The following is a 27846-nucleotide window of genomic DNA, read 5'->3' on the forward strand; positions in this document are numbered from 1 at the left end:
TTAGATCTTTGAGGGGAAAAAGCGGAATTTTCAAATACTTGCAGATGTTTGTTTTTTAGTTTTACCTCCATGTTTTCCAGATCTGTACCCTGTACTTGTATGCCATGGCGTAAATAAGAGCTTTGAATCCTTTAACTACAAATCAACTTTCTAAGTGGTTATTTATCTCCCTCTTAGACTATGATGAGTCATACACTGACATAACTTATGAAAATTAGTGTATTTAGATTAAATACATGTTGCATCACTGTTATCGTGCATTTTTAGATGGACACCGTGGCCTCTTGATGTTTATGTTACGCAGCTCGGTTCAGAAACATCCCCCTCCTTCAAATCCTTTTCCACGTTATCCACATATCCTCCCATTCTGCACTCACCCATATGCACTGGCTACTGCCTATTGAGATTAAGTGTCATAGTGATGGAGATAAATTATTAACACTCTCTCGTCCACTATCCCTTTATTCCGCTCCCCGTTCACTTTTCCCTTAAGCTATCCGCACATCAATATGCAAGATGAACAGTTCGACTACTGAGGTGTCATATTGTAATGGATAAATATTTAAAATGATTAGCATGAAAGAAAAGGGTGGGCATGACCCTGCAAAAATACCTTCTGGAGGAGAAGCTGAGAAAGCAATCATATGGCAAGTGTCTAAGTTTGCCATTAGATAAGCGACAAAAGCTTCTATTATTTGCATTGTGAGTAAAGTTGAACTGACCTGTAAACGAGCGTCTCATCGGCGGTGCAGTTGTACTGTATCTGATACATCCAGACAACGTAAGCTCCAGACAAACGCCCCAAATCCCATCGGACCTGAGCCGATGTCGATGTTACTCCCTGTACTCCAATCATCCTTCCTTCCTCTTCGTCCCCTTCTTCTTCCTCCATGCTTCCTCCATCAGTCCTCTCTCCTTCAGATGCCCTACCGCCGTCACCCTCTTCGTCATCCCCTCCAACTCTTTTCCCATCCTCTGGCTCTCCTCCGCGTCCACCGCCATTGTTAATCCCTCCATTTTTGGCCGTGCTAATATCCGACGAGCCCGGATCGGTCCGTAAAATTCCATTGGTCACGTTCCTGTTGTTCTTGGTGTTAACACTGTTGCTCCCAGCGTTTCCACCTACTCCACCCCGGTGAGGCAGGGGGATTATTTTGAGATCCACAGTGGCAGTTGCTTCACCTGCTGCGTTTATTGCGATACATGTATATGCCCCGTCATCACGGGCTACTGTTACCAAGATATCCAAGGTCCCGTTGCTAAAGGAGCTGGTCCGGGATGAGTTTGCGATGATGCGATCATCTGGTGAAACCCAGTGGACTACTGGCTCGGGGTCACCAATGGCACGGCACTTTAGCGTGGCTCGCTGGCCCTCCAGCACCCACAGCTTGTGCGTGTGGCGAGTGATGAGAGGTGGTTCACATGTGAACTCCTCCTCAGGAATTGACCAGAAATATCTGCAGGCACAGAAAAGAGACAGTGAGAGAGGTGGAGGGAGATGGGTGGAGCAGATTAATTTTGCTATTCTCCACAAATCCCAAATGATCAATTAACCAGATAGCATCTTGCAATGAGTCACGCAAGAATCATATGTGGGACAGGAGCTTAAAATGCGAAGACCAACAGCTTCCTTCTATCAAAGCCTATCATGTTAACATCTGTCCGCATACATATTCAAACTAAGAGACACCAGGATCCTATGATGACAAACTCAAAAATGCTGAAAATGTGAATAATAGCAGACTGATGAGGACAGCAACTCCTTTTCCTCATAAATGCTTCATTTTCAGTGTGGTTTTGACTAGAGTTAGACTAGAAATTTAGAAAAGAGTGATGTAGGAAGTAGAGGTAGTTCAGAGTATCTAATTAGGGGCAAAATATCACGCCAGTGTTCTTAAAACTGGCTGCATGGCGTACCTGTCCTCATGAGTTTGAGCTTGATCTCATTAAGGTAAGAATTAGGTCATTTTAATTCAAAACATTGTTCAGCCTGTAACTTATTACATTGTTGCCCTATGATAGAGGAAACCTTTACTAGTTACAAGAATCAGAATAATCCGTTGACCAGCTGACGATGATTTACCTTCCAGCAAGGTGAGCAGGAGTGGCACACGTCTCCATGTCATCTCCACGGATGAGGCGCCTTAACCACAGCAGTTCACAATTGCAGTGCAGTGGGTTCCCTCCAAAATTTAGGCTTATGACAGCATTGTATGGGGTAGGACTTATTGCACCTGTCTGAGACCTGAATATAATAAAAGAAAAGCAGTCAGTCCATTCACTTAATGATGCCTTGCTGGACTTCGAGGTTATTTAAATGCAGTATTCATAATTGTCTTTTCTCTCATTTTGAAATGAGTACCTGTAGTGAATACAAAAGAGCCTTAAAACTCATGAAGATAATCAATTTGCATTTGGTTAAATTTTTATAAATGATTTACTTTGAACATCTCTCTCTAAGAACAACTTTAGGACGTCTTTCATGAACTTGTCCTTAGACAGGTTGAAGTCAATTTGGTGCAAACCAAATGTGAACATGGTATCTTCACATTTGAACATACCATGTTCAACCTCTCTGCTATTTGCTCCTGACAGAAATCTGAGCTTTGCATGCATCACTGAGTAAAACTTGTCAGTTATACAGTGTGAACGGCTGGTAGATGAGGCTGTCTTTGCTCACCACAAATTTTTAGCTTTGATTCTCATTCTGACAAATGGTTTGGAGACCACTACTTGTTTTCTGAGACCTCTAATGGGCACCGTTGCACAAGTGTTGCAATTTTTGTTTAACAAATTCTTTTGAAGTTAATTGGACAAAGCTTGATAGACGAGGCTCAGCTGTCTGATTGTGTCACTCTATTTTCTGCTTTTAATGTACTTTATACTGATCTGCTCCCGCAAAGCATTTTACAGTTCACAGCCGTTTTTAGAAAAGGGTTAACTGTGACTGTACGTTGATTTATGTGAACATCAAATCCACCTTTGCGTTATCTGAACACATGGATCAGTGGAAGGGAAGCAATTCGTGGAGTTCATTTATTGTGCAAATGTCTGCAATTGTAAAAAATTTTGTTGTGCCATAACTTATTTTCAAATGTTTCTAAAACCTTAAACTTGATAATTGTTCCCAAGTTTCCATTTTAATACCAAGCTGTTATAAGTAATTTTATATGGCATTTAATGACTGGTGTGATCTGTAGAGGGTATGGGAACATGTGAAACTGCAGAATAAACTGGCTGTGTATAGCATGGCTATGTGAGAAGCTCTATTTAGTACAATCAGACTGAACTTTATGTTAAAATATAAAAGATTTAAACACTGGATTGCATAAACTATAGAAGAATACAACTTGTTGTGCAAGCATTCAGGTTTCCCTTTTAAATCTGGATGCAGTTACAGGGGAAGTTATGATTAAAGAGATCATTTTAACTTGTTTTTAAAAGGTGGCCTGAGCTGAAATGTCTCTATTACTAATCAAAGCACTGGTCAGTTGTTATGATCTTGCACACTATGGTCTGTCATAGCGTGCAACGTAGTCCTTAGACAGGCGAGTTAGAAATCGTGTCAGTGCAACACCTCATACGGTTGATTTGACAGAAATGTCAGTCCCACTGAGTTCCAGTTGACCAAAGCTGTGTCACAGCTGGACTTTGATTTCCACATTAGTTGGAGCACAGCTGACAGCTTTACAATGAGTGCGTACTTCTATTTATAACCGTCATATAACTCGCCATCACTATTTCAAAACTTGAAATATGTTTGAGTCAGCGAAGTGGTGAGAATTTGTGGTGGCACATAAATAGCATAAAAGTAAATGTTGACTAAAGAATTTACCGAATGCCAGCACACCAGCATTGTCTTTCTTCTTTTTCTGTGCCAGAAAGCACCCTGCTAAAAACACACACACTGGTAGCTTTGTGGCGTCTGCAACAGGATGTTTCTACTAAGCTACTTCTGAGGGAAACATAAAAGTTGAAGCTTAAGAGCTACCTTGCAAAGAGAGGATCAGGAGGCAGGGTTCGGAGCCTGTTGGAGGTCATATCCAGCCTTGCAAGCTTATACAGCTCTCCAAAGACTCCTTCCGCTATGTGATCTATCAGGTTATGGTCCAGGTTTAGTGTGTGCAGACTGGCCATGTTCTGAATGGACTCCCATGGTACCCTGTAGATATAAAAAAGAACAACGGCTAATGTGAGATTTATTGAATTGGTAAACTTTGTAGTGAGATTGATCATGCAGTGTGAAGATGGAGTAACAGCAGCTCTAAAGACAGATCCACCTCTTGAGACCACTTTATTAAAGGATGTGATTGTAGCACCGATAGATCCACAGTTCATTTGTTGTTCTCTGGGTAATTTCTTCTTACTCGTCAGAGAACAAATATGCAACGATGAATTAATAGTGACAACAATGGCGGACAACAACAACAGATGCTTGTTTTCCTTCTGAATCTTTTGCTCTATCTGGGTTTCCCCAAGTCCCATCTGTGACCCATTGCTGTAGTCATTTAGTATTCCATTAGTGCTGTCATTCCCTGTTTTGGACCAATTAGTGAATCCAAATGAAATGTCTGGAACTAGCAAAATAGGAAAAATACGAAGCATTTATTTTTTGGCGTCAGTCACACCAGCCCTGCTGATTTTAACCTTTTTTTGTGTCCAGGTTCACCGAACTGAACTTTACAATCACCTTGCTGTTGAGTAAGAAAGTTCATTGGGTGCAAAGCATGCTTTTCTTTTTGTAGTTGACTAAATAAACGTATTCAGTGATTTTAATCAGTTACAAAAACAATTTGGTAAACATTGATGGTTACAGCAGGTGGCCTCCATTTATCTGTACAATAGTTTGATTAGACAACAGGCCTGAAAGAGGAAAGAAGTGCCAGGCATAGTTAATTAGACCATGTTTATGGTTTAGATTATGGTTTTAGAGGTTGGAGAAAGGCCAAAGAGCTGCTTTAGAGGAGACAAATGAAACATCTTAATCAGAACTGACAGCCCAATGCTGCTGAATTTATCAGCACAGAGGGACACTAGGAAGAGAATAGAGGTCTAAAAGAGAATATCATCATTGTTCTGACTTATCATTTAGACCAGAGGAATGGAAAGTAACCCTGAATCCCTATTGTCCTAAATAGACACGAGAAGAATACTGCACCCTGCACTCAGCTGTATAGAGCAGCTATAACAGTGTACACGGTGGCAGTGGAGTGAGCTCAGACGAAGTGAAAGAAAATTAGAACCTCATCAAAATTGACTTTCATTTTTCTTTCCCTTTCTTCTCCTCGTTGCCTCATATGCCAAGTGTTTTCATTGTGCATTTGTGTGTAAATTTTGTGTGCAGGATACACTGACAGAGACGGGTGTGTCAGTGTATGCTGGCTCATGAATTAAATTGAGTTTGACACAAAGGATGTCAAACTCAATTTAGTTCATGGGCCACGTTCAGTCCACTGTATGCAGCCTAAGAAAAACAACAGTATATGGTTCTTTTCCCCTTTAAGTTGTGTAGCACAAGGTGTTTTCCTAAAACTTAAACTTGTAACCATAAACCCATGTGAGATATGTCTTCAAAATGTGCAAAATAAAGTATTCTTGTTAAATACTATCTATTTAAGAATGACCTATTTACAAGGAGGATGAACATCCTGAAATATTGCAAGAAAAATAATCTCATAGTTTATTTTTCTTAATTCATTGAGTTTACCGTCATATGAACAATTGAGAGATCAGTGGAAAGGCACAAAACCTTCACACGTACAAGTTTTTGGAGTAATTTAGTGAGAAACTCTATCAACAACGGACTTCACTGCCGTTTTTAAACGTTGCAAGTCTGGCTCCAGGCCCCATTTTTGATGATTTCTGCTTAAAGAACAATGTCTGTGGCTTGGATGTGCTGTGCACGTGGGTGATACCCAACAAAAGCAAAAACTCACCTCCTGAGGTTATTGTAAGATAAGTCGAGGTCTTCCAGTGTGAGCAAGAAGTCATCGAAAGCCTGCACGGAGACCTTGATCAGCTGGTTGTTGTTGACAATCAGGTGCTGCAGATTGACCAAACCTGCAAGGTCTCTAGGTCCGAGTATTGTCAAGCGATTACCTGGATAAAACAATAAACGGGTTAAAAACACGTTTAAGTAGTGTATTTGATTCAAGTCTTGAACACTGAGAATAAAATAACTGCTCACCATCCAGATGCAGAGAGCGTAGACTCTCCAGGTCAGCAAAGGCCATTGGTCTAATAAGGTGGATGGTGTTCCTTGACAGTGTCAGATCAACCAATCCGGTCATGTTGACAAAATCATTTCCGCCCACTTCTGTTATAAAGTTATCGGCCAGTCGCAGCTCAACTGTCCGCCGGTCAACATGCGGTGGGACGAACAGGAGGCCTTTGTCGGCACAGAGCGTGCTCAGTGACTCCGAAAGGTTTCGACACACGCAGTGGAAAGGACAGGCCGAGACCACACCCCACGTCTCCCCTGCTCCAATTAGAGAAGGAAGCAGGCAGCATGTGACCAAAGTCAGCCAGTGAAAGACTGGGAAAGGGACAGAGTCCGGGAGGGTTCTCTTTGCAGTCCTGGGACAGGCGCAGTGGATGAGATGGGAGGAAGTTGACAGAGATGAAACAAAAAGAGGGGACAGAAGAGAGACGGACAGACTGGGCAGAGGGAAGAGGGAGGGGAAGTCGGAGCCCTCTGCTCTGTCTTCGGGGTGGTGTGTGTGGGGTAGGTGTTTTTGTCTGCGGGGATTGAAGGGTGGGGGGACAGGCATGGTAGAACGCCTGGCTGTTCACAGACCTGGAGAGAAAAAGAGAACAGATGGGGGGGAAAAGATTAGACATAGTTTTTAAACTCATACAGTTGGTCGTATTTCTATGTGTGTGTCTGGTTTTTTTGTCTTCCACCTACTCTGACTAGACAGAAGTGAAGCAAGGGCTTGCTTTACACACATCCATACCTGTGTGGGTCAAGGCCTCTTCTAAACAAGTACCACTTCACACTAGTGCCTACATGGTGCTTTGTAGCATTAAAAAAATCTGTATTGAAAAATGGTTGCCTCCCTTGCTGTGTGCTTTTTTTTTTTTTTTTTTTAATTGGCTTACATGTATATTCTGTCCTGTCTACCTCTTTGCCACTGTAGCTTATTGCCTAGCAACAGCATCCCAAAAGACTGAACACAGCCAGTCCCCATAGTAACAGTTACCTAGAAACATGTTAGAGTGGATTATTGTTATATCATAGGACCCTTTCTTAACACTATGGGTCAGGGAATCAAATTGGGTCAGCAGCAGCCCATCAGCCTGGATTCCACAGCAAAGCTCAAATAAAGCACAATGCAGGTGTTGGTAAGCCTGGCATAGTACTAAACACACCAGGGTCCCATTGTAAGTCTCACACATACAGTATGTATGGCAGTACAGTCGTACTAGAAGCAAGTCGTTCTACTCTGCAGCCTTGTTTTTTTTAAATGTATGGAGAGGATCCATAATTCAGTCACTATTTTAAAGCAAAAAAAACCCCAACAAGCTCTGATTCATCAGGTTACACTTGGGCACACACTGTTACAAATACTTGCAAACATGATAAGCATCTCTGGAAAACCCTATCAGAACATATAAACAAATGTCATGCTAATTCTGGTTATTTGTGAATAAAGGCACTCAAAACGTATACACTGTGTCTCTGACATCTGACTTCTGTTTGTGTTGTGGCTTTGAAATGGCATCCCTCTGCCTTTATCTTGCCAGTAAATGCACACATTGTGGCTTAGTGATAAGGTATAGGAGTGAGTCACAGCCACTGATTGCCATGCCTAATAGTTGTTATAGCAACTGTAGCCTAGATGCAGAAAGAGTGACAGAGATGGTTGATAACAGTCAGAGATGCGATGAGGGGAGATGAGATGGTGAGTCACGGACGGACACAAAAACTGAAGAACGATGGGGATATTTTCATATGAAGCAATCTGTAAACTGACAGTGCAGAAACTAGAGTGTGATGATTACACGGTGATATACAGTATGTGCAACCCAATACTTTGAGTAATGACCAGGCATAACTATGCATCACGATGGCTTTACAGGTTGACGCAAATTGCGGCTCAATATTTTCCATTAGATTCTGGCTTTACTCTTTTTGCCTGAAACTAGAGGAGCGTTTGCAATCTAGCTCGGATAGCAAGACTGCTACATGGTAGTTTTGGTCTGCTTCCAAAATGTGAGCTCTATATTAGACCAGGCTACACTGTCTCCTTTTTGAATGATAACTTTGTATTGAGTAAATGAGAAGATGAGAACTATAGTGCCTGAAATGAATATACTTTTTTTTTTTTAATCTTGGGATCTCAAATGTTCTCGGTAAAAGCTGAGGGGAAGGAATGAAAAAGGTGGTATAGATCACGCAAGAACTACTTTTTTGCTTTATTGAATGGTTCCATTGCTGCTTTAATATCCTGCGTTTCCTGTTGAAGCATGATGCTTGGGCAGCACATTAAACCAATGAGATATTAGTTATCAAGAGCAATGCAGTTTGGGCATGAGCCCGGTTTTCTGCCCATCCCATCAAGCCGTTCAGTTGTACGTCAATAGACTGCAGAGTTAGAAAACATTGCTTTTTGCTACTTGAGTGCCTCTTGGTTGTTCTGGGAAGCTGCAATGACTACCAGGAACTCTGTACCGTTTTCAACCCAGCCTAAAAATAAAACTCCCAAGATGCTCTCCAGCTTAGCAATGATATCAGGGATTGTTATTTCCTTATGTCTAGTGTCATCATTTTCAAAAAAAAAGAAAAGGAAGGATGAAAATGCTTGCAGCAGGAGAGAGTGGGATGGTGGGAGCGTGGGGAGGAGGACAAAGGCACGGAAGCCTGCAGTGACAGCCAGTCCCTGGGGCAGGTTGATGCTGGAAGTCGACTGCTCCTGCACTCCTGTGGAGCCATGCATACTAAAATGTGACAATACTCTGGCAAAGTGTAATACTGCATAAAAATGTGTCTTCTCCGCCATGTTCCCTGAAAAGCCCTAATGTCAGGTGGTGTCTTCATACGATCGGCGCTAAACCAGCTTTACCCCACGCTTTGCTAACACTTGGTTTGCCTGCGGCATGCTGAATGTCAGTAATGCTCGTGCAGTCCTCTGTTGTGCGTCCTGCATCTGTCTCCACACCGTCATTTGACCTTTGTCTGTCTCATTCATTTTTTCCTCCTCTACTCTCGTTGCTTAGCTCTTCTCAGTCATCTAATAACTCTCCTGGCCTTACTCTCACTCTGTTTTTAATTTCCACCTTCTGTCTCCTCTTCTCCTTGTGAAAGCCTTCTCCTCGTGTCCTCCCTGCCCACACTGTCCACTCCCACACCTCTCTCTTACTGTACCGCTCCTCTTCTTTCTCTATTTCCAGGGATCGGGCTTTGTTTCCTCATCTTCTATCCTCTCCCTGCAGTTGTCTTCCTTGTTATCTTTGCCTATCCTGTTTCTACATCCTTGCTCACCTTCCATCTTTCTGCCTCTGGCTATTCTGTAAATTACCACATTTTCTTTCTTTATGTCTCATTCCCTCTTTTTCCTTTCTCTCCGTCTTGTCTGCCCTTGAGGCAACCCAAGTACGACAATGTTATCAGTCACAGCACTACCTCACCACCTTCTCCGGCAGCACTTCCTCTGTCATTTTGTCTCGTCTCCCTATCGCTTGCTGATTCTGCTGCCCTCCATGTCTCCTTGCCAGTGCTGCTCTAACTTTCAGTCACAAACTATCCACACATGCAAACACACACCCTCTGATCCTGCAAACCACACATGATTATATGCTGCACCCTGCCTGTCTCAGAGGCTCCCTCCCTCCCTCCTCGCTATTTCTCTCCTCCCTCCCTTCATTTATCTAACTTTCCCACTCATCTCTTCTCTCCATCTGCTTTCTCTTGATTTCTTTCTTCCCCTCCCAAACTGTCATTTCTCTTTCTTCTTGCTCACTCAGCGTCTCACTCTCTCCTTCATTTGGTGCTCTTCCTCTGTTATGGAGGAGATCTCATTTACAACCAGAGCAGTGCAGTATTGAAGCTTTCTGGCACACAAGTTGGATGTAACTGATCTGCTCAGCTGCTGATCGATCAGAGCCAAAGAGATAGATAGCACCCTGTCCCATTCATTTACTCTCGCTCTTTTTCTTTCACTCTTTTCTTCTTCCATGCTCTCATTGCATCTTTTTCCCTCTTTAACAGTGATAAAGATGCAAGTAGTAAACATGTTAATCCAATAAGTAAATACTTTAAGTTTTTTAAATTGTGAGGAGTTTTCTTTAAATTTCATATTTATGCAAAAAATAAAGAGTGACACAGCAGTATGCCTGATGCACTATGGCATTTAATAGCTGCTTCCAGCCTAGGATGAGTGTTTCTTCTGATTCATGTGTTCCCTTTAGTGACAGTCGGTGTAGGACATACAGTTGACTGTATTTGAGAAAGTCTCCTTTGGACCTTAGCCAGTACACCTCTGGTGACCCATTCTTATTTGTGATTCCAAAATCTGCACACAAAAAGGTACCCAGATTACATCTTCAGATGTGAAACTCAACAAATCCTCTTGTTTGAAATGATACAACTCAGATGTTTGCCACAGCTTATAAATCCCTCAAATCAACTTCCTACATTTCTAATCTTACCTGGTTCTATCGGGTAACTGTCACTTGCGTATAATGTAACCTACAGCAATGCCTTAACCTTAACTTTTTCAGTTTTTAACCACTAGTTGAAAATAGCTTTTGCCTGATATTTATCTCTGTTCATCTGTTATACAAATATATAGCTTTTTTTGATTCCAGTTCTTCCCCCCTCTTATCTTTCCTTGTCTCTTTGGTCTGTGTGTGTGACACTCTTGTAACACTGGATTTTCCCCTCTGGGAATCAATAAATTCTTATCTAACGCTTTGTACCGATGCCTCAGAAAGCTATAGTACGGCATGTGTGCGCGTGCAGTAACTGAAATAAGCTAGGTAAGTATCTGCACTTGCTATATACGGTTGTAGACATGAACTCCCACCATGCATGTCTAGTGCGTGTTCCTGTTTGTGAATTAATGTGACACTTGTCTGCACTTAGGAAGTCTTCTTGTGCTCTTAAGAGTTTGCTGCTGAATTTGCAATAAGCCGGGGACACACTTATGTGTGTCAACACAAACACACCCACACTTTTTTGCACTCTCGCTCAGGCACAAGACATCGCAGTATATAGCAATAAGGACAAAAGCCCACTGGGACAAAGCCTACTTGACACTTTTTGGGACAAAAAAAAAAAGTCAAGGAGGTCAGTCGATAAAAGATTAATGATTAAGAAATAAATCACAGAGAAGAGCACAAAAATGCGCCGGAAACTAGACAAAGAGGAGTATGAACAACAGACTATTAATATGAAGGTACATGTGTATTTGCTAGCTCATCCAAGCTCTTAGGCTTGTGTACCATATCTGTTGTTTGCAGGTGTTTTTGTTTTTTTTTTTTACTCTATTTTGGGAAATCTCTTCTTGCACGACCCTGCGTGAACCCATAGCTGTCCAGAGAGCAGGAAACAGACTGTTGACGAGAGCAAAAAAGGCTGCATAAAGTGAGAGTGAGAACATGAGCTAAAAGCATCTATGGAAGGATCTACTCTGTACCCTCTGCTCTGGAGCACAACTCGGTGCCAAGAGACTGAACCTGACCTCACCCCAACTCCAGCAAGCTTCAGTTTTAACACCCACCACAAGCCCTGGAGGGTGCCGCTTCTCTTAGTGAGGACAAACACTGCTGAATGCGTTGCCACTAATGGCTTTAAAATGATGAATTTTCATTATGTGTTTTTTCTGTGATACTGTTGAACCCGAACCCATGCAAAGTAAAATAAGCTTAAGGCATGACTTGTGGTAAAAGCTCTAATGCGTCTGTTTGAAGTTTGTTTTTCACATGTTGGACCTAATGCACTTGGTCCATTGTTGTCCTTGGTTTCTGTGGATCATTATTAATGTCGGGGCCTTTTAAATGCCAGCCACTATTAATAATGTTAATAAAATCCATGTGTGTCTGTGTGTTTGCACATGTAGGTTTGTGATTATATTTCCAAATCTGCAGATTGGCGTGTGTGCGCGAATCCACTTTGGCACTCGCAAATGCCATTAGCCCATAATCGACTTAGGGAATGTTGCAATGTTTATAAACAAGGGGATTTGTATTTGCTCTCAGAAGCCACTTATCACAAGCACGGTAATCCACAGATCTTATTGGGCTGTGAATAGGTGTCCCAACAGGCTTCAGTCAGAAATCACTGACAGCCAGACATCGCGTTGCCACTAAGCAGTTAATGCTGGACTGCAAGGCGTTTAGTTTGGAGGTAGAAATGAATGGAAAGTTTTAAAGCGGCATCATTTGACTGTCTATTCATATGGCTGGCATGCACTTGAGCTCTGCTGCATTGTTTGATGTTACAGTACGCAAAAGCTCCGCTAGCATAAATGCAGAGATCAAATATGGAGGCAGCCTTTCATTCGCTCGCATTCAAATTCTTTTTCGGTTACACTAAGGCTTTCTAGCATGCACTCTTACTCATAATCCAGGCCCTTCATATTAGGTGAGCACTTGCATACAGAAACAACTGCGAGCATACCAAAACAGTCTTCCCACACAATCATAATTATAGGGAGGCCGACACATAGACACACACTCTCTCTAGGCAAGGAACAAAAGAACACCCACGTAGCCTCTTCTTGCAGCACTCGTGTGTACTGTAAGCCCACTCATCCTTTTGATACTATCGCTCCTCTGTCGTACTTGGTCCTCTTTAGTATGTATAGAAAGCACAGGGACGGGGTAACGGTATTGGATATGGAAAAAAACAACAAATGCAGAGGTAAGGAGAGACTAAAGCATGAAATACAGTGAAAGTGGGAAGCAAAAAAAAATGGAGTACATAAGATGGAGGGGGGAAGGGTGCAAGATGGGATAAAATGAAGCCAGTTGTGTGACGAGCGGAGGAAAAGTGGGATGGAAGAGGAGAGTTTGAGGAAAATGGAGAGAAAGGGGGATGAAGTCATTGTGTGTGAATGCGTGTCGTTAAGCGGATGGGCAGAGAAATATGTAAAGGCGATAAACGGGTGAAGGCCGCCATCCATCACTGTCAGAGAGAGGGATGAGGGAGGGAAGACGGGATTTGATTAGAGGAAGGGAGAGCTGCTAAAAACGACTCTGTATGTCATCGCCGTCACGATAGTGGTGGGAGAAGTGGGAGTGAAAGGCGATGAGGTAAGGAGGAGTGACGAGGTTAGTGGTCAAGAAGATTACAGATAAGTTGGGATGGGACATTTAAAGCACCACATCTTGAGGTCAGAAAATTAAAAGTAAAGGCCAAGTATGTGAAAGTAGTCTTTTTGTTTCCTCTCTAAATGCTGTTTTGTTGTTGTAGGAGTAGAATTTAGTAACCCAACTAAGCAAACTACGGGCTGCTGTCCCAAAAGAAAATGAGATGATTACAAACGCTCCAACTTTAGATTTGTTTCAGGTCTTTGGCTGACTGAGAAGTGTGAAGATCATTATCTTTCAAACAGGAGTTACAGTGTAATCCTAATCTTTGTGTCAAGCATGGGCCTCTCAAGAAAGAACAAAAACATGCTCGTTTGTGTGGAGTCCTTTTTCGGTCTTTTCATCTTTTTGCCATACAGATGGGGGTACTGATGGGGAGGAAAGAAAGCTCACAGAACCCCTGAGGTAAATAGTAGGAGTGAAAGAAGTGAAGTGTGTTCTCTTTAAAATAAAAAGACTGCAGTCTCTTCACAGTGGCACTCCAAAATAATACACTACTTATGAAATACTCGACTCAACTAATTCCTCCCAAGCCTCTGTTGTATTTGAAAGAGGAAGAAATGAATGTGTGTGTACGTACTCGTATATTCATCTGTATGCAATACCCACTCTCACTAATTCCTGTTGGAATCCTTCCTGTTTGGAAGATTTCAATAATTGTTTCTATTCCTGGAACGTCTCATAGCCAGATATTTAACGTGTTTTCATTTGGGTTTTTGGTTCAATTATTTGTTTTTTCATTCCTGTGAAATTTCCCATCAGTTTATGTACTAAGTGGCTCATATATTATCCTTGTTTTTGTCTCACTGAGGCACATTTCACAGTTCTTGCATGAAGATCATAAAAACTCTGGTGGTTTTGGCGATTTTTCTTAAGCAGTCTGAAGAGCTTTTACTCTTATTTGTACAAAATTTGAAGACACGAGTGTTTGATCTGAGAGATTCTAGCGTTGTAGGGTGCTTTTGGCTACTGTACCTTATGAAAAGCCAGGAGCTCTTGAAACTATCTAATCTTTAAACATGGCAACACTTAAGAGAAAGCAACCCACTCTGCTTGTTCTCCGCTCACTGTGTTTGGAGTAGGAAAAAAAATGGCAATATTGATGGAGTCTTTGAAGTTTGGCTTTATAAAAGCTGCCACTTCGCATCAGCTTTGCATAGATAAGCAACCCAGTCTTTAATGAACTTGGAGTGGCTTGTTAAAAACTGCTTAAAAAGTCATAAAAGTTGAACCACCTCGGTTACCTGTGATTCTTTTTGAAGTGTGGCTGTCACAGTGGCCAGACCTCCCTTCGTGCAATATGTGGAAGCGCTCGGCTGCAGGATGTGCCAGACATCCCAAAAACCAGGTGTTAACCCTGCTGTTCTGATTTGGCGCTGGCTGTGAATTGGTGAACCACGGAGAGGCTGAGCAGGAAAACCTGACGTGATGAACCACAGCAACGAGTAGGCCTCTACTTGGTGTCACGGCTCACATATGTGCACCTCCATCTGGCTATTTTGTTCCTCTTCCATCAATCAAATGAACATATAGCTTTGGAGGCTTTCTTTCCAGTTCTCTAACAGTGTCATTACCATTAAGGTTGTTATAACTGTGGCAGCCAATAACCCATTATTTGCTGAGGGTTTGTAATTTAGTTTCCTCCCCTTGGAAAGCCCACACAACTGCACAGCTTGGGGATTATATTTTCTGGGAGGTAAATTGAATTGGCAAACAACAGAGGTGACAGTGATTTTCTTTGGCACTTCATTGGCACAGAGGGACGGGGAGTGGTGCCGTTATGATTTGTTATGTAACTCTCGTATACACCGCCTGAACTTTCTTCCTACTGGTATTTGTGGCCATTATAGAAGTGTACCAGCACAGCTTGTGTTGTGTGTGCATTTCTTTTCGCGGGGAGGTTTTCTTAATCGTTGTAATGCTTCATTGTCACTCAGAATGCAAAGCAGGACTTCAACATTATGTTTTGAACATCCTTTTGTAAATGCTAGCAGTCTCTTTCTATACATCTTACAGATGGATTCAGCAGCTGGATCACGGGGACAGCTGAGCAAATAAGGGACATAAAGCACTGAAAATAACTTGGTTACATTGCTGTGCCAGAGTGTCTTTTCTACTTGGAGAGTAATAATTTTTCATTGTGGAGGATAGCTGTCATACTGCTGATAGGGGGAAGCAGCTCAATGCTTTTCTCTTTTGATGACTTGTTACTCCAGATGGCAATAGCATAGTAGGATCTAATTAAATTCCACAATGACAATAAGTAAGCCAATAAAATCATGTAATTAATAGCTGACGCTCTCTGTGTTTCCACATGCTCATTGATGCTATTCCATATTGCGCTGATTGTGAAGGAAATTGTGTTTGCATCAGTTGGCATCCACGAGCCATTCTTTAAGACTTCTCCGTGATTGAATCACACGGACTGCGGGGCGGACACGGTTCTTGTAGCAGAGTGGGTTGGCCACTAATTGCACAGTTGGTTGTTTGAGACATGGCCACATACGCTTTGACAAATGTGACCTTGGGCAAGGCACTGAACTTCAAGATGCATGGAGGTGGGTGAAAGAGAAACGCACTGCAAAGCACTTTGTGCGAGCGTGCCGAGGTTAAAACAAGTGCAGGCTGCTGATGTCACATGACATCAGTGGGGTCGTTAGGGGAAAGGATGGATTAAATGGCTGCATGATGTCAAGAGCCTCGAGCTCATCACATGTGAAACTTGAAAATTAAAGCAGGAGGTTGTGAAATCTTTGCTTTGTTCTGCAGCGACCAAGTTGTCACTTTTAAAGTTGAGAAAGGTGTTTTTAAGGTCTGAAAAACAACATACTGTTCACGTATGTTCACAGGGACGTGAACATACGCATGTTCCTCATTCAACACCTTATTGTAGATGAAAGCAAGTTAAAGATTCTTCAAATTTATTGTGCTCATCTGGCTATCTGCTTCTAAAAAATGCTCCCATATTCTAATTGTGATGTGCTGTTAAATATTAGTGACTTAACCTGTGGTGTGACACCTATTACCCTTAAGTCTGGTACCAGTAGATATTCTCTTTCTTGATTTGTAAGATTTTAGTGAAGGTTGATTGTGTGCATTTGAGTTTGCAGACAGAGGGGTCACCCAGGAGAAACTCTTGCTTCAGTTTCTAATCCTAGTTTATTTTTCTTCACAGTCACATTCTTGAACTTCTAAACTTGCACCCACTTAAATATGGTTATGTTTACATCCACAAATTTGCCTGCAGACACACAGTAATGTAAGTGGTGTAAAATAGCTGACCTGCCACTCACCGTGAACATAATGTGCTTGCATTTTCCTGTCCTGTTTTTATTTTTTTTAATCCTTCTGATGCTCTTTCTTCATCTTCGTCTCTCTAACTTTCAAGCTCAGCTTCATTGTCCCTTATTGACCTGTTTTGGCGCTTATTTCTCTATAAGCAGATGACTGCTCGTTATCTGATTGCCTTTCCATCCGAACTCCAACCTAATGTCAGCCTTTCAGCACCATATTATCAATGGATGCTTTTGTGCGTGTGCACCTGTGCGTGTTTACGTCGATAAGGCTAATCAACCACAAATTCAGTACAAATACAAGTCTACAAATGATGTGCCAACACACCACTGCTGATCTGTCAACATCCCCACCAGTCAGACACCCTGCAGCGCCAATTATATGGACCCTGATTGGCTGACGCCACGGGATGCAGCTTGGTGGAAAAGCGCGCGCGTGTGTGTGTATGCATGTGGCAGTTTGGTGATTCAGCAGGCTTTTCAGCTCAGTGAGGGGAAATCCTGAGTAAGAGAACAGTTACCCAATCAGCGTTCTGCATCCAGCACAGTAGGTCAGTGACATGCCAGCCAGGCCTCTGCATCACAGTGATGGATGTATTGATTAATGCTGCACAGACGGGCGCACACACACTTCCACACAGGCGCACACTTCTATAAAAAATAAACTGTCTTCACTAATGTGTTTGTTCCTTTTTCTACCCTTTTTCTATTTTATCTCATTCGATTTTCTATATTGCTCTAGTGGTCACCCATCTTTCTCATGGCCCTCTCTGAACCAAGGGAACTTAAATGAGGAAAGACAAAAGGCCAGTGATAAGAGATGGGTAGCACAAGTAGAATCAGAAGGAGGCATAAATGTAGCATGTAGCATATAAGCGATTCCTTGCTCGAGTCTCGTTAGCATCAGGCGCGTTTGATCTGAAGCCACTTTTAGCTGTTATGAATCACAACTTGCAATGTAACTCACCACAAAGAGCTTTTTTCCCCCCAGTGTGTGATACTAATGCAGACAAAACAAGGCTGCACTGCAATGAGCCTGCAGGGGAAACTGGTTTCCCTTGAGTTTGTTGATTACTGCGTCTCATATTCTAATGCTTAGCAGTGCTGATACATGCAGAAATGCTGCGTGCTTTGCTGTGAGACTTAAGTGTTTCCAACTAAGTACAAGCCGGTTCCTTCTGATAGTCATCACCCACGCTGCATTCTGCACCATGATTCACTTGAACATCTACAACCAACTGCATCTGTTGGTGATATTTGTAATGCAGACAAACACATGTGAACTGAAGACGTAGTGCTGGTTTGGCAGGAAGCTGTTCCCAGCGTGTTTGGCAGAATTGTGGGACATACTTCCAAACTGATGATCATGATGTTTGCCTTTGTCTGGCTTGGATTTAAACTCGATGTGAAGAATGTGCATCTCAGCAGTCTAAAAGACTCTGACGGTGCTTTAAAAGCCCAGACTTTCTTTTTCAGTTCTTGGTTTTAAACTCACGAAAAGCCCAAAATCAATCATCGATGAGTAAATGCACCCAGAATATCAGTCAGTGGACCTGACAGATTGAAGGGCACCTTTGATTTGTCTTGGTATGGTATAGTGCTGGGACAATCAACAGTCATTTATCCAGCAAGAATGCCAAACCGCTTAGGCTTTGGAAGTATGACCCCATATTTCCTACTCTTTTTCTGCCTTTTTACAGACTGAACATGCGATAAAAGGTTTAAATGGGGTCATAACATCTTGCATTTTAGGCTCGTTGGAGAAAAGTTTTGATGGGATTGAACACATCAAAGTTTTGTGCTGTTCCTGTAAATCCATCTGCTCTCTTCCTCCATCTCTAGAGGGGGTTTTCACAAAGCAGGATTAGCAAGTTAGCCTGATAAGTTTAAAAGTACTCTGTGAAATTTTGTTAGCAATTCTCAGTCTGCATAGCTGAATCACATTACATAAACCTAATTTTCTCATTTAGTTTCATAGATTTGGATCAGTATTAGCTAGAGTGGACTAATCTTTCACAGATACGCGGGTTAATTCCTAATCTTAATTTGCAAAATTCTGCTGGGACTCATTGGCTCTAGTTCTAGGTGTTTATAAAACGCTGCAGAAACCATAAATTTTATTATTGTTTTCTAATTCGTGTTTCTCCTTTGTGTGTGTCCTTTATGTGATTTTTGAGCTGACCCTTCTCTTTGTTGCTCACTGTTTTGGTCAGGACTAAATGGGTCAGGCCTGATGGAGCTTGTTGGAGCACACTGACCTGACCATCTTATATTTGCAGTGTGTTTTGCCACTACAAAGGACATCAAGTTCAGCGTAGCTGCTTTTTGATAATGGAGGTGTGCTCATCATGTTCTCTAATCTCTAGAAGGATAAGAGATCGTTCTGTGGCAGAATAAAACACAGAACTGGATGAAGAGAGCACAGATAACAGTGTTCGTCTCTAGCTGTAGTTTCTACTTCTCTTTAAATACGATTGCTGCGTGAAGTCTTAATTTCCACCACATCTCCGACCCCACACTTAACCCCTCCCCCAAGTTTCCTCACGTTCACACTCGACTTTCCCCCATTTCTCCCATCTCCTGGATATCTCCGTCCCCAAAACCCACCCCTCCATCTGTCTCCAGTGGTTGCCGTGGTTACGGTTTGTTCTGCTCATCAGGCACCTGCTGTGCCTAAACAGACTGTCAACAGTTTAATTACTCATACTTTCATCCCCGTGTCTTTCCTTACTTTCTGTACAGCACGTTTGCTCGCTCCTTCCACCTCTTTACGGGTAACCTCTTGGTAACTTTCTTTTGCTCCTTCAATCATTCTCTACTTTTATCTTCACACTTCCTTCCGTCATTTGACATCTTTTGACTTTCATCCTTTTTTTTTGTCATCCTTTCGTTGCTATCATTACATCCTACAAATCTACGTTCGACTACCAACTGTCTAATTACTCAATCTTTTATCATTCAGTCCCATCGGATTGATTCCATTCGTTCACACACCCCCTCCTCCTTGTGTCTCTGTTTTATTAGTGCAGTTTTTCTTCTCAGACATTGTTATTCCTCTATTCCCTTATCCCCACGCTCTCTTATCATCTACCTCTCAAGTGTCATCGCTCGCCTTTTCATTCTTCATTACTCAGTCTCTCTACATCCTCCGAGTGTTCCTCCCTATCTTAAACAGTGTTGTAATTACGCCTCTTCATCACACTATCGTTCTGTACCTCTCTGTCCATCATCTGCCGCTCTGATCCCTGATCCCGACAGCGGCCTGATGCCTCATCCTTTGATCCTCCCACTATTCCTTAACAGCTCAGCTTTTCACGTCTCTCCCTTCACCGTTTGTCATCCCCTCTTTCGTCCATTCATCCATCAAGTGCCATCCTCCTGACAGTAACCGCGTTTCCCTTGTTTCAGGGTTTCAAACTTTCCACTTCTCTCCTTGATGGAAAGTTGGTTAAATCAAGCAGGTGTGGGACATCCTACATCCATCATAGGTTATGATCTTTGATGTTTAATCGTGCCTTTTTTTTTGTTTCATGTAATTATCATTAATGTTCATGACTTTTCCACTTATTTGGGTCCCTCATCCTCCTTTTGGCTCTTTGTTCATTAATCAGCTGTTCAGTGAGGCCTCGCCCCGCGACCAGCTACTGTCCTGTCACCATAACCAAGTTTGACTTTTTGCTATATTGAAGTGGTGTGCATAAGTATTTAGTAATGGGCTCTAATCTACGTTTAGCTGGCTTTTCTGGGGTATTTTTACCATTTCTAAAGATTAAAAAATGCATGAGAGCAAGTTTAATGTAATTATTAGCATATCAGACTTGTAGTATGCTAGTATAATTATAATCACCCAGCCTAGTCTTAATTCACAGGCCAGATGCAGTTCATACTGCAAAAATGTCTGGATTTGCATGTTGTTTGAGCTAGATCACACTAACTAGCACACAACCAACACTGCCCGGTAACCCATCAGTTAATAAATATATATAATATAATATACACACACATTTGGTTTGTTTATCTTGGCAAGTCTTGTATTTTGAACAGTAAGTGCCCCATCTGTTCACCTGCCTTACTGTTGCCTGAGAATGACGGGCAGGCACCATCGGTAACAAGATGCCACGTGGAGCATTAACAACATAATTGAGAAATTGTTCTTTTATTCTGCTTTTATTTCACTGTTTGAGTCAAATGACACTTACCTGCTCTGTATTCTTATGAAACTCAGTAGCAGGAGAGCAGAGCCAATTATAGATTGATGATTTAATAGAAACCAAACAGCCTCTTTGTTGCACTTCAAAAGGAGTTAGTCGTCATTTCTTCTGCATTAGCTGTGCCCCCGTTCAAAGCGGGAGTCAAAACTGTAAACTATCAACGGAGCAAATAATGAGCCCTGTCTTGGTTATTCAGAAAGCTTATTGTTCACATGTGCCGTATTGTTTTAAGCTGAATCTCGTTTGTTTCTGGGATAATTAATCTTCCTCTAAGGTAGATTTTTCACTTCCTATAAGCCGGTACTCGATAATTGGCTCGTCTTTTTACATGGAAAAGCCCTATGGTACGTTGTATTCCCCTCCTAGTTATATCTCCAAATAGTTCATTACTGGTGTTAGTGATCTTTAACAGAGTTTTTGGGGCCATGCAAGGCTAATTGTAGCCAATGGTAACAGTAGAAAGCAACATAATGATGACCATCTGTCACTGTTAATTATTTCTTCTCATCTGTTTTTCTATTTTTAATTCCTACCCAGTCAATCCTCATTCATGTATTCTAGCCTGGATGTGTCTCTTTCTAACTTTATTATCTAGTCACTCATCTCAGGTCTTTTTTCCCCCCACTGCCTTCATTTTAATGTAGTTTCTTGCTTCTAAAAATTTCGATTATACAACACTGTGCTCATCTTGATCCTTCCATTTCTTTGCTTTTTCACTGTTACCATAAGACCTTCATCACGTCACTGTGTATCCTTCCCTACTTCTTCCACTCATTGTTTTTTCCTTGTCACATGACAGTCTGTCACTGATTATAACTCACCCTCTGCCATCCTTCCATCTGACCTCTCTTAGCCTTCAATACCCACCACCACTATCATGTGCCACCCCTCCCTTTCCTTTTTCCATCTCCGCACATCACTATTTACCCTCTCTCCCTTCTCCGTTTCTTTCTCATTGCCCTCTTATCCTTGTCTGTCCAGTCTGTCTGATCTCCCGTGTCAGTGTGCCAAATCTGCGCGTTTGTGTGCGCACGCAGGCAAAGCTTACGTAAAAAGCCCCAAACGAAGGGAGGTTAGTACGGATCTGTGCTGCTTAGGCTGCTGCTGCTGACACCACAGACACACAGTCAACCCCACAGACACACACAGCACGCCAGGTGAGATTACATAAAGGAAAGGTGATGAAAGCCAAGCTGAGACACACCTAGTAGGTAATGTGATGCAAGACGGCTGGCTGACACTCAGACACACACAGATTCTCAATGGGAGGGTAGAGTGAAAAAGGATGTGAAAAGAATACAAGGATGATAAGAAAAGTTTAAAATTGGTGCCAAGTGGTAGATTTGACACTACTTCTAACTTCTGAATGCACTTTTGTTCATTTTGTAGTCGTGTGTGTGTGTGTGTGTGGGAGAGAGAGGGAGAGGGGCACAGAGCTCTGAGTTCCCAGTTCAGTGAGTGCTGGTGTGCACTGCATTGATTTACTCAATGATTCAGCACAAGAGAGCTAGCCATGCAGATATAGATTTGCCGTGTGTGTGTGTGTGTGTGTGTGTGTGTGTGTGTGTGTGGAATTGCATGGACATTACCTTTTCCGTCTGTGCGGCTCTATAATCCGAATCAGCTCCACATGTTATCCTGGTTTGAGGGTGTGTGTGTTTGTGTGTGTGTGTGTTGCACAGATCTTGCCCCAGGTGTTTCTACTTATTCTGAGCCAGCACAGGGGGGTGGGAGGTTATTGTGTGCTTGCACTGAAACCTGTCCTACTCCACTCCACACTCACACATCCCCACACACATCAAAAGGAGACGGATATAGGTCAGTGTCAGACAACCAGAGAGTTGGAGAAATTCCAATCCCACGATATCCTCTTAGGCTTCTATAGATGAAGAAAACCTGGGAAATCCTGAATTACTTGCTCAATCCTGGCGCGGTATTCCGAAAAAGAGACTCGGGTTTGAAAAAAATCCAGGAATCCACTTTGTTTAAAATCCTATTTATGGCATCTTGATACGATTTCCTCATGGCTGGGTTCAACTTTTCTGTCTCAAGCAGTTCAGTCAAGTAAGAATCCAAGCAGTAGTCTTCACCTCCCCTTCTCACCACCTCTCTCCTCCATCACCCTCCCTTTGCTCCTTTTTTTGCCTCCACTCTCAGCTCCCCTTTTCTTTTATTCATTCATCTGGTCCTTTCTTCGTTCTTGTACACGCTCGGTTTTGATTCTTTTCACGCCTTCCTCTTGTCCCTCACTTCCAGGAGCGGTCTCCGGTGTGTCTCGGGGCTCTTCTACACTCGCTGCTGCATTTGTTCTCCCACGCTGAATTAGCCGTTTGTTGATGACCTTGGAGGCAAGTGCAGAAAAGGTGGTTTGGGAGTAACCTGGGAGATGGCTGGAAAACCTAAAACGAGAGAGACGTAGTGTAAATGCAGTGTGTACTGTGCATGTGCTCCATTTTGAAAACTCCTTTTGTGTGCATCATAAATTATAAATCAGCCTTTCGCTGCTCCACCCTGCTGACCTCCCTTTTCCCTCTGATGCCTCCACACCTCCCTGTTTCCACAACTTCTGTCACTCACGCCTCTCTTACGGCCCCCTCCTCAACTTGCCACCCCTCATTTCTTTCTCCCTCGGTTTCCCACACTCCCTCTCTATCTCTCAGCTGTCAGTCAGAGGGAATCGATAGCTCCGAGACCCTCTTAGCACTTCTCGGTAGGCTGCAATGGATGATTTTTGCGCTCACAAATGCACTCAGCACGCACACAGTCGTGCAACACATTTACACATGCTGGCGCACGCATCCAAGTAGCCATGCAGCGATACTCTCTGCAAGCACGCACAGCCTCTGCATTTCTCCGTTCACTTGCTCTGTCTTCGAATCTCACGCACAGACACACACTGAGCCTAATAAAACAACTGGTCTATTGATCAGTGGCACGAATGTCAGACGGTTCAAAAGTCCACCCGCCTCCACTCTCTGGCCTGTCAATCAAACCGGCACCTTTTAAGAAAGCAATCTCATTATCGTGCTTTAAATCTTTGCACTCTGTCAGTGTCTCTCGGCGAGTGTGTTCCTTTCAGTGTGCATCTATATGTTAGTGCCGCAGCTACATGTATGTTACAAGCCCACTGGATTTTTTTTTTTTTTTTTACATTTAATTTTTATTATCTGCAATTCATTTCTTTTCGTTCCAGTTTCTCCCTCTTCTCCTCCTGTGCGCACTTTGCTACTTCAAAAGCACAGTAGAGCTATTTTTCTGTTTTTCGAGTCGTCTCATTGTTCTTTCATCTTCATCTAGCATCTTTCACCCCTGTTTTGCCCTCTGTGAGAAAAAAAGATGTATTTACTAACCTCGTTTTCCGGATCATTCCACCACCATGACTCCTGAAGCCGTCACATTTCTCAGTCTCCGCGGCTTTCGCTCTCTCAGCTCCGTGGAAAAACACCCATCTCTCTCTCTCTCTCTCTCTCTCGTCGGTATCTCTCTCTTCGTCTGCCTCTCTCTCTCCCGTTGGTCGTCCCCTCACTCGGTCGACAGCTGCAGCGCTCTGTCTGCCTCCTCTGTCGCTCTTCCGTCAGGGCTGTAGGCTGATTGAATTTTAAGTCATGTTAATCCCACAGAACAGGTACTGAATGAAGGAGGGGACAAAGAAGGGAGAGAGAAAATAACAGAATCCAGAGAGTAAGCTGGCTTGTATTTTTAGAAATCTCCTCTCTCCTCAGGAAGGGATCTTTCTTTTACTTGTCCTGCTTCCACAGAGTCACTTGACTCTTGATTTTGTTTTTTCCCATTTGTCTGCATCTCATCTTCTTTTCTTTTGTCCTTATCTGGGGAAGAAGTGTGGGTTTCTCATCGAGCAGCAAAGGAAAGCGCTGTGATCGGTCTCCGGCAGCGTCAAGCATCAGACTGAGAGAGTGTGTGCACAAGAGAGAGGCATGTAGATGAGGAGCAGGACAAATACAGGGCTGAGGTGTAGAGGGGTGGGGGGAGAGGAAGGAGGAAAAGAGACGGAAGATGTGCTATAGGAGGAGGAAGAGCCAAGATGAGGAGTTGGGGATGGAGAATGTGGGAGACTAACAATGAGGAAGAAGAGTGATGACAACGACCTACACTGGCTCAATGTAGTTAATTTAAAATAAGTAAAAGGATGCACTTTCAGAAAAATGTGTGCTCAGATGTAGATGTGGCACCGTGTTGTTTTTAGTCCATTGGTGGGATTTGTTATTCTATATATAGGAAATGCACAGAATAAGGATTTGGCACGCATTGCCCCCTCCCACCAGTTAGGTGTCTGTACTGGACCCCGTCTTTGTTATAAAGCCAAAGGTCAAAGAGCACTAATGAGGCGGTTTACTACTAATATGATTAAAATTGAGATACTTTAATATTAGTCTTCTGTTTCATTACATTTCACAGAGTTGGAGTTTACTGGCCCCATTGTTCCTTTATAGCTGCCCAATTCTTCACAGCTTAGATTTTTAAAAAAGTGCTGGAAACGTCCCTCAGAGATTTTACGTCTATATTGACATGATGACATCACACAGTAGCTGCAGATTTGTCAGCTGCACATCCATGTTGGGGAATCTCCAGCTCCAGTTTTAGATGACTTGAGTTTGTGACCGTGTCTCTTCCTACTGGGAGCGGCGTCAGAAGATAGGTGCACTGATCATAAGGGATGGACATGATCAGCAAAGGTACTCAGGTGGGCTGTAGTGTTTAAACAATGCTCAGTTACAGCAGCAGCCTGAACCGCTGGTACAAAGCAGGATGGATCCATGCTTTTCTTTCTGTTTATGTCCAAGTGTGACCCGACCATCCAAATGTTACAGCTGATTGAGGCTCATGAACATTTTTACACTCTTTTGTTGTCCAATTTTGGTGAGTCCATGTAAATAATAGCCTCAATTTCCTGTTCTCACCTTAAGAGTGTCGCCCATCGTCGTTTTTTTGCTGCTGCTTTAGCCGATCTGCTTCAACCTTCCACATGTTGTGTTCAGAGACGCTCTTCTGCATTTGTTATGCTTGTTTACAGCCTTGGTTATAATGAGCTGATACTTAAGTTACTGTTGCCTTCTCATCAGCTAAGATAGTCTGGCCATTCTCCTCTGACCTCTGGAATCAACAAGGTATTTTTGCCCAGAGAACTGCTGCTCACCGGATATTTTCTCCTTTTCCGACCATCCTCCGTAAATCCTAGAGATGGTTGTGTGGGGAAAATCCCAGTAGTTCAGCAGTTTCTGAAATCCTCAGACCAACCTGTCTGGCACCAGCACTATGGCACACTGATAGCCACTTAAATCACATTTCTTCCTCATTCTGACGCTCGGGTTGAACTTGATCAGCTCTTCATGTTCACATTTTCTAAATGCATTCAGCTGCTATCATGGGATTAGATATTTCACATACCTTTAGATATTTGCATTAGCGAGTGAATGTACACAGACAGACGGAGATGTATCGAGATATTTCTCTCTCGATATATCTGTCATAGATATCTATAGATAGAGCTCTATTTATCTATAGATATCTCGATATATATCTATATACAGAGAGATGGATATCGAGATATTGATACAGAGAGATGGACATCGAGATATTGATACAGAGAGATGGACATCGAGATATTGCGATATCTAATGCATGTTATCTACTCTCACATTTACATTTCTACATGCAAGCCTAGAAAACCTTTTTCTCTATATCTCACTTCAGCATGCTGGAAAGAATAAGGAGAAGTTCTCCCAGGTTTCTCTTTTCCACAGTGTGCACAGTTATTCATTTTGGCCTTCCAGGTATGAAGCTCTTACTGAGTTCCGGGATTTTTTTTTTATTTCTTTTTAATATATTTTTTTTTTACTTTGCAAAATTTAGAAAAAAGTAGCCATGGGGTTAAACTAACTACATGCAGGTGTGTTTGCAAAGTGTTTCTTGCTGAGAAAGGAAATACAAGGAGTGAATTGCACAAATGGGGGCAATAATGCACATTTTCAGATGGTCTCCATGCAAATGCAAGCATAATTAGCACTTAATTGTATACATAAAAGTGACATAAGTAGTTGTGTGACAAAATAAGAGACCTTAGGAGAGAAGCTAAGGTTCCGCATGCTGCGTCTCTTTGGTTTGCTATAGATTGAAGCATACAATGAGGCCCGATCACCTTCTGTTAAAAAACAGGCCTGAAAGATTGTGGTGCAGTCATATATAGAGAAGTACTGATAAAACATATTTCGGATATAATATCTCCAAACTGCAATTGCAGGATTTCGTAGTTGTAGGGGTATTTTTACACAAAATGTGATGGAGGGTTGGGTGGACAGAAGGAAGGAGAGATGGAGGAGGGGGAGGAAAAAAAGACGGCTGGTGTGACAAGGGGAAGCGAAGTTTTTACCGCCTCGAGCAATTCTCAGTCGGACCAGGATGAGAGCGGGAGCAGACGATGATGATTAAGAGAGAGAGGACGGGGACGTAGGGAAGGGGCCAAAGATCTCTGAGGGCATAAAGGAGATAAGTGAGGAAGAGAGGGGTTACTGAGAGATAGAAGAGAGGGCTGGATGGAGTGATAGGAAGGCGATAGGAGAGAGTGCAGCTGATACTACTTCAAACGGTGGTCGAGGGCTTGATTTCCCTGCCGCGCTGATAGCTGCTGGGAACGGCCGTGAAATGGAAACCATCTTCGGGCGCGTGTATGTGTGTCTGTGTGTGTCCCATTACTAAGTTAGGACCTAAAACATCAGAGCTATTGGATGTTGGAATTAAGTCACTCCCAAATTTCACATAAGCGCAGTTCTGTTTTGCAACAAAATCTCACTCTGGAGATGAAACTTCAGAGAGAGATGGTAGGAACGAGATGAGGGATGGAGATGTGGTTCTGTTATGGGTGAATTGGTTTTTCGTGTATCTAAATTTCAACCCAAGACTCAATTTTTTGTTCATCTTTCACAATTTATGGCCCCCTTCCTGTTTATCTCCTTTCTTCATTTCCATTTCAAGCATTTGACTCCCCATCATTCATTTTTTTTCTTTCTTAT

General features: G+C 42.6%; 2 protein-coding genes across 8 annotated transcripts in view; one reads left to right on the forward strand and one right to left on the reverse strand.

The window, feature by feature from the left end:
• Positions 1-24957, reverse strand: part of LOC309703263 (leucine-rich repeat and fibronectin type-III domain-containing protein 4) — a 37116-nt gene extending 12159 nt beyond the window's left edge. The window contains exons 1-7 of the mRNA XM_082528002.1: positions 24169-24957; positions 22408-23217; positions 6188-6796; positions 5937-6099; positions 3992-4162; positions 2084-2245; positions 723-1457 (exon numbers count right to left, since the gene is read on the reverse strand). Of these exons, the coding sequence (XP_082384128.1) occupies positions 723-1457; positions 2084-2245; positions 3992-4162; positions 5937-6099; positions 6188-6770 (1814 nt within the window). The 5' untranslated portion in view covers positions 6771-6796; positions 22408-23217; positions 24169-24957. The remainder of the gene's footprint in view (positions 1-722; positions 1458-2083; positions 2246-3991; positions 4163-5936; positions 6100-6187; positions 6797-22407; positions 23218-24168) is intronic.
• pcxb (pyruvate carboxylase b) overlaps positions 1-27846 on the forward strand; it is a 323320-nt gene that overhangs the window by 211570 nt on the left and 83904 nt on the right. The gene's annotated exons all lie outside the window — the stretch shown is intronic.

The sequence above is a fragment of the Aulonocara stuartgranti genome (genome assembly GCF_965226115.1).
Source record: "Aulonocara stuartgranti genome assembly, chromosome: 3".
Lineage (NCBI taxonomy): Eukaryota > Metazoa > Chordata > Actinopteri > Cichliformes > Cichlidae > Aulonocara > Aulonocara stuartgranti.